Here is a 14,354-nt window from a genome sequence, read left to right as displayed (position 1 = left end):
AGAGACAAGAGCAAGCTGAGAGAGAGAAAGAGAGAGAGGAAAAGGAAGTGAGAGACATGAAGAAGCCATGTTGAGCAGCCAATTGATGTCGTTGAAGCGGCATGGCATGTCTGGTCTGGTCTGCACTACATGTACCCTTACCATGTAAAAGCGGCCAGGTAATAGGGTTAGGGTTAGGGTTGGGTTAGGGTTGCGGCGAGCCAGGGCTCAGCTCAGCTCAGTCAAGTGAAGAAGGGAAGGGAAGGGAAGCGAAGAACAAAATTACGGATACTCTGTACAAGAACAGAAGTACTGTGTACAAGAACTAGAGGACCACAGTTTTACTTGATCTAAGTCTAAGTCATACAATCCGGCATTTCATTCATTGAATCAACTCAACTCCAATTCTCCAGAACGACTTCGTATAGAATAGATGGATATGATATGTGCTGTACCAACGCAGTTGGGTCACCTCCAGCCACTCAATCACTACCTTACTGATCCAGACTGGTCGGTCAACGGTCCTATGCAACCAGGAGATCTGTAGGTACAGACATGTCGATTCAGAATATAGGTATGAATGAATGAACTGCTTCATCTGGTGTCAAGTCACTCAGGACCCAGGAAAGGCATCCCACGACCAACTACACGCCCTAGTCCTCATCCTTAAGCTTGACTGACTACTCGTACACTCCCCTCCTCATCCTTGAGCTGACAATGCCTCCTCCTCATCCCTTAGCTTGACCTTATTCCACCACACAGGCAATCCCGCAAAGACCTTGGCGCGCAAACTGCCCTGAGTGGTGGTGCGGTTGAGCCTGGTGGCCGGCCCAACCACGACGGTACTCTTCAAAGCCTTCTCGAAAAGGTACTTACTCCGGTCCCTCCTCTTCCGGTCGGCACGCTGCCTGAAGACCATCCACACGACCCAAAGGAGGCCCAGGACCAAGGTCAAGACCCCCGAGACGATCCAGTAGACGCGAAAGGGCCCCATGACAATGACCTTATCGCCATGCATGGTCCAGTCGAAGATGGGTGTGGCAAACAGATTGGCGATGAAGGTCCACGGCAGAAAGATGAAGCCGGCCAGGGCCAGCGCCACCATGGCCGAGTTGGATCGCCGGCCCTGCCACGCGATGGTCAGGCCGATCCGCGCATCCCGCTGCACCACCTGATGTGACATGATGGCCATCTGTTTGTCCAGTCGGTGAGACAACGTCTCGGCGTCGTGCAGGTAGATGCTATTGAGGTCCTGCATCTGGTACAACTTCTGGTCGAGCTGGGTGCATTCGTCTTTCTGTTTGTCGTCGCTCAACGTCGCCGTGTACGTGGCGTTGCAGCGCTTGATCCAGCCGATCTGGTCGCGGAAAACGCGGAGGCGGAAAAGAACGTTGGTCAGTTTCCCGCTCAACACGTGGAATTGGTCGACCGCCACCTCCTGCGCTTCCGCGATCATCTCGGCGTCTTCTTCAATGTTCGGTTGGTAAGGAGGGTCGATTGTTCGGTCCAAAACCCAGTCCCACGTGGCCAGACCCAGCGTCTTCTCGATCTCGCGAGTGTCCCAGTTCATTTCATCGAGTAGTTGGAACGTCCATTGCAAACTGATGGTCATTTTGATGTACGCCAGAAGCATCGGATGGGCAAGGTGGTGGCGAAGTCGTAGAATCTCGGCTTCGAGTTCTTGTCGTCGTTCGTCCCCGTCGCCTTCGCGGTGAAACATGACCGCGGATGTGTGTCGTGTCGCGTGGAAGTAGGACCAGGCTATCGCCCACGATGTGCCGCTGGTGTAGAAGGATGTGACAGCGCCACCGTCAGCGCCTTCCTGTCCAATTACTCGATAGGGAGAGTCGTCCCAGAATGTGATGTGTGAGCGAATGTAGGCCCCTAGAGAGGCCAGGGGTAGTTTCGTGTGGCCAAAGATCTCTTTGACCATCGTACGATGCAATTCTCGGTCGGGAAGAGGCTTGACTTCCGATCGACAAGGGATCGTTCGATGTTTTGGATTGTTCGCCGGGCTCCTGCTGAAGTCGTTGTGTGTTTGGATGAATAAGATCTTGAGGGCTGGTTGGCCGGTCCAACGGGCGATATCTTCCGTGTTGACGTTACTCGGTCGGAGCCACTGTTTGATGCCGTCGACGTCTGGTTTGGATGGTAGTGTCACGATGGACGGTTGTGATTGTCCGGCCGTGAGATGATACTGGTCGATCTTGTGGTGGCCGTTATAACTACTCAATTCGCGATCAAGCATGATCAAACCGGCCTCACTGAGAGTGTTGGAAGTCATTGCTTTGGAGTCAATGGGAAGGGATCCGTGGCGGAGGAGTCAATCGAGAAGCTCTCGAGAAGATCTGTGATGGTGAAGCCAATGGGAAGATCTGTGGTGAAGGAGTCAATAGGAAGATCCGTTGTGAGAGGTCGACAGTGAAAGATCGGTGGTCAAGAAGTACAGAATATATATACTTGATGTCGTCGTGAGCAATAGGGGGAGTGTAAGTCAGCTAGGTGGTCAGGCGCAACCCCTCCCTGAAAGGGAAAGGATCTTTACCCTTTACAGGGAAGGCTGTCCGGACGGTGCTCAGAAACCTAGGACGGAATGTTATTGCTGACAGAGTAGAGTAGAGTAGATAGACCAAGAAGAGAATATAGAAGAAGCGTAAGAAGAAGCATCAGTAAGCCATCAATAAGCCCATCCCATCCCTTTTACTTTATAGAATCCAGTCGTGCCCAAGGAACCACCCATTTAGGCTACTAGGTATATCTGTACGGTAAGGAACAACAACCCCCCCTTCAAGGTTTCGCTAATCAGGACTGGAGTCACAAGACACAAGACACTCACTCACTCACTCTCTGTGACAGTCTCAACTCTGAACTGCCAGGCTAGACTAGACTAGACTAGACTCCTTAGATAGGAGAGAGGAGAGCATGGTAGACGATCGTATCGTATCGCATCGCCGAGGAATTGAATTGAATTGATCACAGACCGCGGCGACTTCGTATTCGAGGACAGAGTATGCAGTACGGAGGAGACGGCAGGGACAGGGAGTAGTGGGCAGGGAGAAAGCATGGATGGTATGGAACGGCAGAGAGTGATTAGTGGGCAGAGACAAGGCATGGATGGCATGGAGGTCGCCGAAACCGTGCGCACCATGGCAGGGCAAGGCAACCCATCTACCAACCACCAACCACCAACCACCAACCGTCTGGACTCTGAATGATGTGCAAGGCAAGGCAACTGTCTGAATGATGAATGATGTGCAAGGCAACCCAACCACCCCCAACTATCTGAATGATAGATGATAGATGATAGGGTGTGAATCATGTGTGAGTTCTTATCGGCCGGTTCCGGTGCCCAGCGGACCAATGGGAACCCTTCAGCCGGGCATCGAGGGGGCCTAAGCGCCGCGGACTGTTTCTTCAGCCTCATCCAGGGCTCAAGGCACGGCTAAGGCAGACTCGGGTCGCCTTTCCCGTCTCCCGGTTCCCGACTCCCGTCAAACTATGGAGTACTGCACTACGGTTGAAAGTCAATGTTGCTGCCTGCTGTGGTATTCTGTGCTGTTCTGTGCTGTGCCCGGCTGGGCTTCGCTTCGCTGGGCTGGACATGCCGGAAATATCAAGCAAGAGTCATAGTCATGTGGGCAGCCGATGCTGGTTCCTGCGAAGTAAGACTCTAGACACTGGACACTAGACATGGACACTAGACACTGGACACTAGACAGTCGGGGCGTAGAACTGCCATCTATTCGTATGTACGGATACTCTGCCTTGTGATGGCCTGGTATCATACCATCAGACCGCCCCCTGCCCTGCCCTGCCTGCCCTGCCCGGGTCTAGACTCTGATCATCTTGTTCTTGTGCAGAAAACTGGGAAAAGAACGGCCATGGGATCTCCAGGAAATCATTCTCATGGCACATCTGGGCCGTGGTTCTACGGTCTAGATGTCGAGGCGAGGCTGCCGGTCCAAGCCAAGTCTCTTCTACCAACTCTCCCCTCTTGCGGTGGCCCGGCCCAGATGGCTCGGTGACCGGTCAGATTTAACCCTGCTCGTCGAGATCGCCGTCATTCCCCTCTATGATCTCGTACCCTTCGCTTCCGTCGATTTCATCCTCGTCGTCCTCGTCCTCATCCTCATCCTCGTCCTCCTCGTCCTCATCCTCATCCTCGTCCTCATCCTCATCCTCGTCCTCATCCTCATCCTCGTCCTCCTCGTCCTCATCATCATCGTTGTCATCGCCTCCGATAGGCTTCAAACCATAGTCATCCTGGAAGAAATTCAGGTCTCGGATTTCAGGGGAGAATCCCGCCCTGGTGAGACCTTCTGAAATGGCCTGTATCACGCAGTCAGCAACCGATAACCTCTGAATGGCTTGCATGGCATAGCAAGACAAAGACACACTTACCTCCTTCAGTCCAGGCGCACAAGTGACTATGATGTCGGCCTTCCCGGGTGTGAAGACATTGTACACCACTGTCTTCAGCGCATCCTTGATATCCTCCACCTCGATGGCTCGCACCTTCTTGAGTAGCCTTTCCATATGATCCTCAGGCAGACCTTTCATGACGGACCGGATGAAACTGGCCGCCGCGGCGCTGGCCAAGGTCTGTTGCTCATTGGCAAAAGCAACGACGATGCTGCTGATGGCGCCCTCTAGCATCAACGAGTCGAACTCGATGCTCCCCGTCATGTGGCCCTCCACCACTTTCCGACTAGCTTCGACCGCTTTGTAGGCGTCGGGGGACCGGTAGACGTCCAGATAGACATAGCCAGACTCTAGGTCGTAGCCCATGTTGGTGCCGTATGCCAGGCCGGTGCCTCGCACCGCGCCCCAGAGCGGGCCTTCCACGGCGTTCATGTAGGCCATGGCAACCATGACGGCCGGCATCTGGGGGTCGTCGTACGAGATCGGCCCGCGCGCTGAGGCATACGCAAAGGACGAATCGATCGTCGCCATTGGCACAACATACGCCAGCTTTCCTGGGTTTCTTCCTGCCTCGCTGAGTCGATCGATTCGACGGCCAATCGGCGTAAGCTGCTTCTTGGTTTCCAGCCCGTCCAGGAAGGGCTTCCATGTACTGACTGGGCCTTCCACCTTGTCAAGATCGGTGATGACCAGTACCCGGAAGTTCTCAAATCGACAGAGGCTCTGGCGCAACTGTTCGAATTGCTGCACGACGTGGTCTGGATTCACCTCCAACAACTGCTTGATTCGTTTCAGGTAGAGCGCCTTGACTAGTGTACTTCGCGCACGGCCGATAGATTTGGGCGCAAGGTGGATCATGCGATTCACCGCCACCAGCATGTCGTCGCCGTTTCGTTTGGCATCGGGCACATCGGCAAGCAGTCGTGCGTTGATGGCCTTCAGCCTTTCCACGTCGAAGATGGAGTTGAAGAGAAGTTCGGAGAACCACTTGACTGCTACGTCGTAACGTTCAATCTCGACCTGGAACCCGATCTTGATTCCTTCCACGTTGCCTAGGTTTGACGCTGCGTCGATCGAGTAGCCCACTGTGTCCCGTTCCAGCTCCGTCACCACCTGTTCAAATCCAATCGTCTCTGCACCACGCTTCACCGGCAGATTGAAGAAGGCCTCCATGTAGATGGACAGCAACGGCCGTAACTCGTCTGGAATTGTTTCGGTCGAAAGGATCAGGTTGACTCGGGCAAAATTGGACGGGATGTGTTGGAAATCAAGGAAAAGAGGTACGTCTTTGGCGTCATTGTCGATCACCTGCTGGTATCTGTTTTGTGGCTTGCCAATCTTCAAAGCAAGGCCTGCACGTGCCCCTGAGGTGTTGACAAAATGGATCGACTCCGGCGACGGGACCTTAAACTGAGCAAGCAGGTCTTGAGGGATCTCGCGATCATTCTCGGCCTTGGCCTTGTCCAGCTTCTCCTGCATTTCCTTCAATCCTTCAGGTCCAAGTCGTTGCTTTTGTTGCTCGATTCGATTGGCCTCGTCCGTCTTCAGCTGTTCGGATAGACGGGCAGACGGTACGCCCAGGATCGATACGTGTGGGGCGTCCGAGATGTACTTCTTGATGAAATCCCTCCACTGTTGCTGGCTCCAGGACGTCAATGTTTGTGTGTACTGGCGCAGAGATTTCACGTTCTCTAGAGTAGATCCGTCCCTCTTACCGTACAGGTAGTCGGAGATGATGTAGTCGGCAAAGGCAGTGGGCGAGCCTTCGGCATTGAACTTGTACGTCCGCACTTGTCGATCGATGCAGTCCTTGATGAACTTCATGTCCAACGGCTTGGTCATGGCTTCTTTCAAGACTTCAAAAAACCGCCTCTCCACCTCCTCCAGCCGGCCAGTCTCTACACTGGACATTGAAAATGCTATTTCCGTGCGCGGACGGCTGTCAAGTTGGTAGTAGACTCCGCTCGCCAGCTGCTCCTTCTCCACGAGAGTATTGTCAAGTAGGGCAGCGGGCGACCCGGCGAGATACAAGAGCACGACATTCAATGCCGCCGTGGACAGCGAGTCTGCGCAGTCAGGCCCCAGAAAGCGGATGTCAATTTCGCCGAACGATTCGTCTTCCTCAGGAAACTCGACTCGCTGCAAAGTCGACGTGGTCAGAGGCGGGGCCTGCTTGGACTCAATCCAAGGTCGGCGGAAGGGAGCGTTGGGGCTGGGAATGTCACTCAAGATCGAAGTCTCAAACTCGTCCAGAATAGAAAGCAGCTCGTCGTGGTCGACCTCGCCAAAGAGGGCCAGGCAGAGATTTTTCGGCTGGTACATTTCGCGGTGAAATTCTCGAATCCGATCAGCTGTCAGGACACGGAGCTGTTCCATCATACCCCCCGTCTCATAGCGAAAACCCACTCCTTCGGGATAGAGGACTCTCTTTGACTGTAGCTCGATCAGCTCCGCCGCAGTATTCTGGACCCCTTGCATCTCCGAGTAGACCACACCCGCATCGTGGCCGTTCCCGTCAATGTGATGGACTTCAGTTGTGCAGCCTGAATCCGTCAACGTGGGGACAATGACATGCTCCAAGTAGACGGGGAGGATCTGGGCAAATCCCGCCCAGCCAGCCGTTTCCAAGGTGTAGGCCGTGTGGTCCGTTGCCGTCCAGGCGTTGGTGCCGGAATACGCACGAGTCGCGAGTTTGTCGAGGAAGCCCTTGTACTTGTAGCTCTTGGAGCCCATGAAGCACAGGTGTTCTAACGTGTGCGGAGCTCCCGAGTCATCGTGGATCTCGGTGGCCAACACAAAGAATCCGTGCAGTTTCGGTCCTTCCTGGTCCACCACCACAACTCGCATGCCCGTTCGGTCGGATTCATACTGGGTGATCTTGCTGGGAGAGTAGTCGGGCAGAATCTGTTGAAGCTGCCGAAAACGTGGGCTGGTCTTCGGTGACACCATGTTGGCCGCCCGCGAATCCGCCGGGCAGACTCTGTTTAATGGACGGACGTGTCGTGACGCTGGCCTTGTGACAAGCTCGAGTTAGCTCGGACTTTCTCCGCGTAGAACAAACCCGTCCCGGACGCCAGTATTCTCTCGAAACGATGGCCGTGAAGAAGCAGACGAGATCAGGCAAGAGACGCCACGCAAGCGAGACCACGCAAGCCTCATCCAGCCAAGGGCTGCCTGCCTGGGCCGTCTTTGAAAGCCTCGGGGACATGGCACCAGAAGGGATGCCAAGTGATTACGTGGTGGAACACACCTGAGTCCTGGCCTGTTCTTCGCCGCCGGGTTTCGTCTGTCCTAAGTTCCAACTGCCACAGGAGGGAGTGGGAGTGACAATTCTGGAAGGAGAGTGTGTCAATCTGTCGAGACAGCAAGGAATAGAGGCAGCCTCCAAGTCCCAAGTTGTAACAATTCCATTTTGCGCATCCGGAGTCTACACTCCGGAGTACGCCATCCGCGTCTTGGCATTTGTCTGCCTCTCGCCGCTTTTGGCGGTTGGACCATCCGTACCACCTACATAGGTACATACCTATCACCACCTATTGGTGCCTACATACTACATACTACCAATACTGTAGGTACTTGTATTGGCAGTAGCAGGACTCCGTGATTACCACGTACTTCAATCAGTAGGATCGCTATGGTCATGTTGCTGGGTGTAGAGAGCACCGACAATTGTATTCCCTTTCGGCATTTCAGCATCTTCGTACCAGCCGAAACATATAGACTACTCCGTACACCTCGACGCTTTGTAAGAGACAGTGGTTCCAAGTATGGTGGGTGATGCGAAATCAAGTATTATCATGCAAATATGCAGAGGAATAATATGTGTCTCCTTGGTGGTCCAGGCCGTGGTCTATACAAAAATGCTCTGAAGCTCCTCCTCATACTATACCATTCTCCCAGAAACTGAAACTTTTTGATTACACCCCCAAATGCTGATGTGGCAGAGATCATCTTCAAATATGCCGCTCATTATCCGCTTCAAGTATGCACTGGAAAATGCTGTAAATGTCCGTGATCGTTACGGGGCGTTGGTGTATAGCTCTTGAAGCGCGTTTTGTCCCTTCCGAAGAGCCCGGTTCTTTTGCTTCTTCTCTTTCTTCATTTTCATTTCTGCCCACCCTTGCTCGTCGTCATCGTCCTCCTGGTTGGCTAGTGGAGATCTCCGGCCGACCGTGTTGACTGAGGGTTTACCTCCGTACATGGAAGCTCGAGGGGCGTTGTCTGCTTGCGACCATGGCCGGGAAGAGGATGTGGTGAATGTAGACGCCCGTCGCGTCGAAGAGGCATCTGGCTCGGGAGCAATTGACACTGGCCTATACCTCGATGCAAGGCCGACGTTGCTGCGCTCCGACGGAGCAATCGAAGGTGTGTAGTTCCCACCATTGATATTGATGGACGGTACAAACGACGGATGGGAATTCCATGGAGCCATGCCCGGATTGAGAGTACTCATAGTCCTCTGACCCAGCTGGGGAGCCGATGCATGTTGCACATGTGACGACTGTGGCCTTTGTGGACCAGGTTGAGGAGGCATACCCGGCGGGAGGTTGCCCGGGCCACCCATCATTTGCTGCACCTGTTGCATCCATTGCATTTGAAAGTGCATCATTTGAGTCATCTGTTGGGACATTTGAAGCTGGGCTTGCTCCCCCGGGCTTATCATCGGAGGCATACCCGGCATTCCAGGCATTCCCATGGGGTAGCCCATAGTAGACATGCTGCTCGTCGTTTGCGATCTCGGTAGCATTCCAGGGTGAGGCGGGAGGCCAGGTATTTCATAGGTTCCCGAAGGATTCGGGCTGCCTCTTCTTGCGGCGCGTGCCCGTTCTTCTCCGGCAATGACGCCAACCAGGCCTGCTGGATGCATCGGATGGGCCGTTGATGGGCCAGCTCCCATGGCAGGACTGGCAGGGTGAATCGATAGAGACTCTCGATTGGATGGAGCAACAAGGCCAGCTCCGTAGTAGGGATCCTGAGGCAGATGCCGGGCGAAGACCGGCAAGTTGCCCCCCTTGGGAGCTTGACTCACCACAGATGGTGCAGCTTGGGGTTGACTCACACTACGGAGGTTCGAATTCGAGGGCAATTTCGAGAGTCGAGTGGGTGGTCGATTCTTGTTCGGGAACCCATGTGCCGCTAGGATCCCCAGTGGTACGTCCTCGTCTTCCTCCTCTTCCTCGCCACTACTCCTGCCTGACTGCTTTGAGTCCAAAGTCAAATGAGACAGTCGATTGTTGAGATCACTGGAACTTCCATTGCCTGGCCTCAGCGCGCTCAGACTACTCTCGGGTCTGGACGGTACTTTGTCGCCTGTAACTTTCATCATTTGTTGGCGGTACACGGCTAGGTGAGCCTCCTGTTTCCGGCGTTGCTTTGCAGCTCGACGGTCGCGTTCGACCTCATCCTCATCCTCGTCATCGTCATCAGCGGCGGAGCTGCTGTCGTCAGACAGAGCTCCTAATCTGCGATCCATCTCTTTCTGCTGTTTGTATTGTTCCCATTGTGCCGGCGTCATGATCTTGTTTGCTGAAACTGGTTTCGGGGGTGCGGTCTTAGTCTCCTGGTACATACTGGCGAGCTGTGCATCGGCTGCGATGGAAGGGTCAAATGTTGCGCTGTGCGTCGAGCTTGGGGATAGCGCTTCGTCGGCTTCTCTGGTCGGACTTGTTGACAGCAGGTTAGTATCCGTAAACCTCGACTGCAATGGTGGTGTCGGTTCCACATCTTCCTCTTGTGTGGTCGTTCGCTGGCCCACTGGCTTCCTGGACGGAAGAATCGATCGTGATGATGCAGGGCTTTGACTGGAACTTTGCCGATTGTTATCTCGAATCATGGTAGGGCTTCCTTGAGTGATGGTCTTTGAAGGGCTGGGAGATCTCATTAGGCCCTCCCGAGAATTATGAGAGCTCCATGAATAGGGGGAAGATTCAACAGCTTGGGTCCGATCCGTCCGGACAGGAGGAGGCACCGGTACTCTGCTGAGACGAGAATGAGCGGCACCGGGATAGCTAGTGGGAGGATAAGTTGTCGGAGATGAGAAGATGGGTTCCTAGCGATTGTCAGTCTACCAAAAGGAGAAGAAGACAGAACAGAAAGCTACCTCTTGCTGTACATGCCGCACAGGGGGTGGCCCAGGGCTAGACCCGATATGGTCGAACATGTTGCCGAAGCCATCTAATTCGGAATTGTCCAGTGCTAGATCAGAATCGAAAAGTCGGGGTGGTGTCGCAGTGCTAGCACTGCTGGAAGTAACTGCTCTGTTTCTGCTGTTGGTTAGGGCAGCTGGTTCACCAGGAGAGAAATTAGGCGACTCTCGGCCGCCTTTGACGATTCCAAAGGAGAACGTTCGCCCGGGACTACGTAAGAAGGCGGTTTTGGCTGACAATGGAGGCGGCACCGGAATGTCGTTGAGAGGCCTTTGTGTGGAGTTCTGGACATTCTTGTCCGACTTCGTATCGAGAGAAGATGGATTCGTGGAGGAGATGCTCAGGCGGGTAGAAGATGCACCACTATCGTAGGGGGCCGTAGAATGAGAACGCTCCGTTCCACCACTTCCACTAGACACGGTCAGCTTCCCAATTGTGAAGACATGTACGGTTCCTCTCGCCTACCGGTTGTTCCCATCCTGCCGCCCTCCCGTAAACAAATCGTCCTCTTCATGGTCTTCATGGTCCTTTGGCGGTGGCCTCGGTGCTCCGGCTGAAGCCATTCTCATCGTTATACCGCCATCAAAAGACTTTCCTTTGCTGCCTGGCCTGTCCAAAACTCTGAAGGAAGAGTGAGAGTCGGGAGGATTACGAACTTCCTCCAAGGCATTTCCTGAAGACTTCCGTCGCTGAAACCCCTTGGGCAGCTTGATTGGCATGAAGGTGGTTTGGGCTGACTGCAACGAGCCCGACTGAGGGACCAATGGATTGCTGACTGGATGTTTGACGGGCCTCGGTCCGTAATCGAAGGGCGAAGGGTTTAGAGACGCAGGACTAGCACGAGGTCATGGGAGTACGTTGGACGCGGCCGGCAGCCTGCATGAGAGACTGTGGTCAGCAACGAGATCCCCGACGAGAAGGCAGTTCAACATAGGCTTACCGTGCGCGTATTTCGTACAGCGTCCTTGACCTATTTTAACCCACTTGCCGTCGGCGGAACGGTTAGGAACGAGAGCCACACACTCGGATCTCAACAGGAGAGCTGATTGATCCAGGTGGTTGGACGAATTGTTGGGTCAGACTGCGGATGAACACTATACTTTGGTAGAAGTGAGGGATGTGAGAGAACAGGAGCAACAGCAGGACGGAGAAGAGCTGAGCTGAGGATTGACAGCCTTCAGAACTGCCACGCTTGGATGAACATGCAATGCAAGGTGACGGTCAAGTATAACAAAGTGCTAGACTATAGCGAATATCGAAAATGAAAACGAGATGAGGACAAACAACAAGGAGTGTCGACCCAAGCTGCGAGGGAGTGGACAACGTGCAGTCCAGGATCCTACAACCCGGCGACCAGTTGCCTGCGGCCCTGCGCTCGTGTGGTTTTTCAAGACACGCCCCAAAACAATCCCGGTAGGTGCCCGGTCCGTTTAGGCGACTTTAGGTAATACTAAGGTGCGCCACGGGCACCCATCAGGCATGTCCCGGCATAACATAGCCCAGCCCCATGCGAGCCAGGCACCCACCAGGGGTCGCTTTCAGGGCAAGCTGCGGTGCTAGTCTCCGCTTAGTAGGAGTACGACTGTTCCCCTGCGAGCTGATCAAATCGTAATAACCACCTGGTACACCTATTATTATTATGTCGGAAGATGCGAGAATCTTTCGGTGCTAGATTCAGTAGTTAATGTTGCCATTGTTTGCTTGATTTACCCTTCTCAACGCGAATCAAAACATCCGCCGTGTGCCGCTAACCAGCACGGTAAACAAGGGGCACTCAACATCTAGTGCCCTGGCTTGCCGGCGAGGGCGGCATTTCCCATAGTCTGTGGTTTCTCCTCACTCTCTGCTGCTTTCGGCCACTTCATCTCCGTGTGCGCCGAAGATGCAGTCATCAGGCCATCTTCCGTTGACACTTCGTGCAACCCCCGGCCAAGGGCCTTTCATTTTGGCGCTCTTGGTTCGTACAAGGGATGCAACCCTCCGGTACTGCTCCACGCGATTTTTGCTTGCCCCTGGGGTAGTGGCTTGCCCATTCTCGGGGTCCACATTTTGCAGGACCTCCTCCTGACCTGGAAGACATGCGCCTGGGAACCGAAAGGAGGAGGCGACGATCTGGGGACCTCCTTGTCCAGATCACCACCCTGTCCGTGGCTTTGCACTAGTTAAAACCACTCCGCAATAGCCTGGTTGAGGGCTCGGGAGCGGCGAAGTTGAAGGCAGCCCTGGCAAGACTGCGATTCCCAGATATCGTTACCCGTGAACGACACGAACCAATGGTCCAAGTCTCTGCAGGACACGCCTTCAAGTCTCGTCGTTGCCGCGGTTGATTTGGACCACTTTATCCTCGCCCGCGCTGAGAATGCCCACCTCATTATGCCAGCACACTGCAAACACTTTGAGACCCTCGCCGACCGCTGAACTAGCCTTCCCTTCCAGGCTTGCCCTCGGCAGGGTATACAAGCTATGCCCGACCGCCCCCTCTTTCTCCTGTTGTGTGCTTCGGACATCCCAGACTCTGCAGGTCCCATCGTGACTCGCACTGACCAGAGTATAATCGTTGCTGGGATCTCGTGCGAGACTAACCACGGAGTTCTTGTGTCCCTTCAGCGTCATGGCGGCAACAGTGGCGGCTGACGCTCTCGGATCTATCAGTTTGATAACCCTGCTGATAGAGCCTGCTGCGATCAAGTGGAGCGACGGCATATGTTCAACACAGAATAATGCGCTCGATGTCGTTCGTGTGTCCACCAGGGATGCTGTGACGAGGTCCCACGTCCGCACGGTCTGGTCCCAAGAACTGGAGTATCCAACCGTGGAATCGTTAGAGTCGAAGATGACACCCGAAACAGGGCCAGTGTGTTGTTGCATCAGGGCGAGCGGCCCTCGTTGCGGCAAGCTTGTTTCACTCAACTTCCTCCTCTTGCCATCCTTGGTCCTGGAGCGAGGCACTTGTGCCTCCGGCGCCGCAGGCGCATCGGCTTTTCGGGTGGACCAAAATCCAATCGAGTGATCAGCGGATCCAGACAGGATACGGCCTGAGCCAGGATGAGGGCACACCGAATCTACCGAGGATTTGTGGCCGTAGAGTTCCAGTTGCGGTGTTAGGCTGGCCGAAAAGCCATCCTGTTCCTCCGTATATTTCCACAGTCTCAATGTCCGATCGAACGAACCCGATACAATCTGATTTGGCGAAATAAACTTGGCGGACTTTATGAACGAGCCATGCCCTCCGTGCGCTACACCTGGAGATGTAGCAAGAACCTGGGACGATGTGTTCCAAACTCTTAAGTGCCCATCATAGCTAGCGGAGAGAATCCTAGGTGACTGCCCCGATAAGACATCGACATCGCTAACCCAGTCATCGTGTTCGAAGGACGTAAGGTACTGAGGTGGGATCCGCGCCCGCACGTACTCAACTGTGAGAGTTGTTTCCACGGAGAGACCGTTGTCGGCCAGATATTCGTCAACTGTAGTGCGAAGGTATTTACCATTAATGAGAAACTCCAAAGGAATAGACTTCTCGCTCCCGAGCAGGCTGTTGACGAGCGTTGACAAAGCGTACCGGCGGAAGGACGTGGGAATGAGGATGGGCGCGGCGTCGTCGAGAGCAAGGTCGGTGTCTCTGGTGGTCAGTCTCACCCTGACCTGGGTATTCTGAGACTCGCCAGAGGTTGCAGCCATCTTGATAGAATCGCCACGTAATGAGCCCGGATGTTCGCAACAGACGGGTATGAAGCCTGTGGAAAATGTTCTGCGCAACCCGCATCTGCAAAAAAATTAAGTGGAGATGCAGCAATAAATGGCCCC

General features: G+C 54.2%; 4 protein-coding genes across 4 annotated transcripts; all 4 read right to left on the bottom strand.

Annotated features, from left to right (window-relative positions):
• Positions 1–679: 679 nt before the first annotated feature.
• Positions 680–2,263, bottom strand: A1O3_07660 (uncharacterized protein; the record flags this gene model as incomplete). The annotated part of the gene is made up of 1 exon (XM_007737767.1): positions 680–2,263. One exon carries the CDS (start codon positions 2,261–2,263, stop codon positions 680–682), a length of 1,584 nt encoding a protein of 527 aa, XP_007735957.1.
• A 1,751-nt stretch (positions 2,264–4,014) lies between these two features.
• Positions 4,015–7,350, bottom strand: A1O3_07659 (uncharacterized protein; the record flags this gene model as incomplete). The annotated part of the gene is made up of 2 exons (XM_007737766.1): positions 4,015–4,308; positions 4,381–7,350. The coding sequence occupies 2 exons, from the start codon at positions 7,348–7,350 to the stop codon at positions 4,015–4,017; spliced, it is 3,264 nt and encodes a 1,087-aa protein (XP_007735956.1).
• A 1,069-nt stretch (positions 7,351–8,419) lies between these two features.
• On the bottom strand, positions 8,420–11,266 carry A1O3_07658 (uncharacterized protein; the record flags this gene model as incomplete). The annotated part of the gene is made up of 3 exons (XM_007737765.1): positions 8,420–10,450; positions 10,514–10,958; positions 11,013–11,266. The coding sequence occupies 3 exons, from the start codon at positions 11,264–11,266 to the stop codon at positions 8,420–8,422; spliced, it is 2,730 nt and encodes a 909-aa protein (XP_007735955.1).
• A 1,582-nt stretch (positions 11,267–12,848) lies between these two features.
• Positions 12,849–14,228, bottom strand: A1O3_07657 (ribosome biogenesis protein ytm1; the record flags this gene model as incomplete). The annotated part of the gene is made up of 1 exon (XM_007737764.1): positions 12,849–14,228. One exon carries the CDS (start codon positions 14,226–14,228, stop codon positions 12,849–12,851), a length of 1,380 nt encoding a protein of 459 aa, XP_007735954.1.
• Between the last annotated feature and the right edge of the window lie 126 nt (positions 14,229–14,354).

Source organism: Capronia epimyces (assembly GCF_000585565.1).
Source record: "Capronia epimyces CBS 606.96 chromosome Unknown aczIQ-supercont1.6, whole genome shotgun sequence".
NCBI lineage: Eukaryota > Fungi > Ascomycota > Eurotiomycetes > Chaetothyriales > Herpotrichiellaceae > Capronia > Capronia epimyces.
The sequence above is the reverse complement of the archived record's forward strand: the minus strand, read 5'-3'. Positions and strand labels throughout refer to the sequence as shown.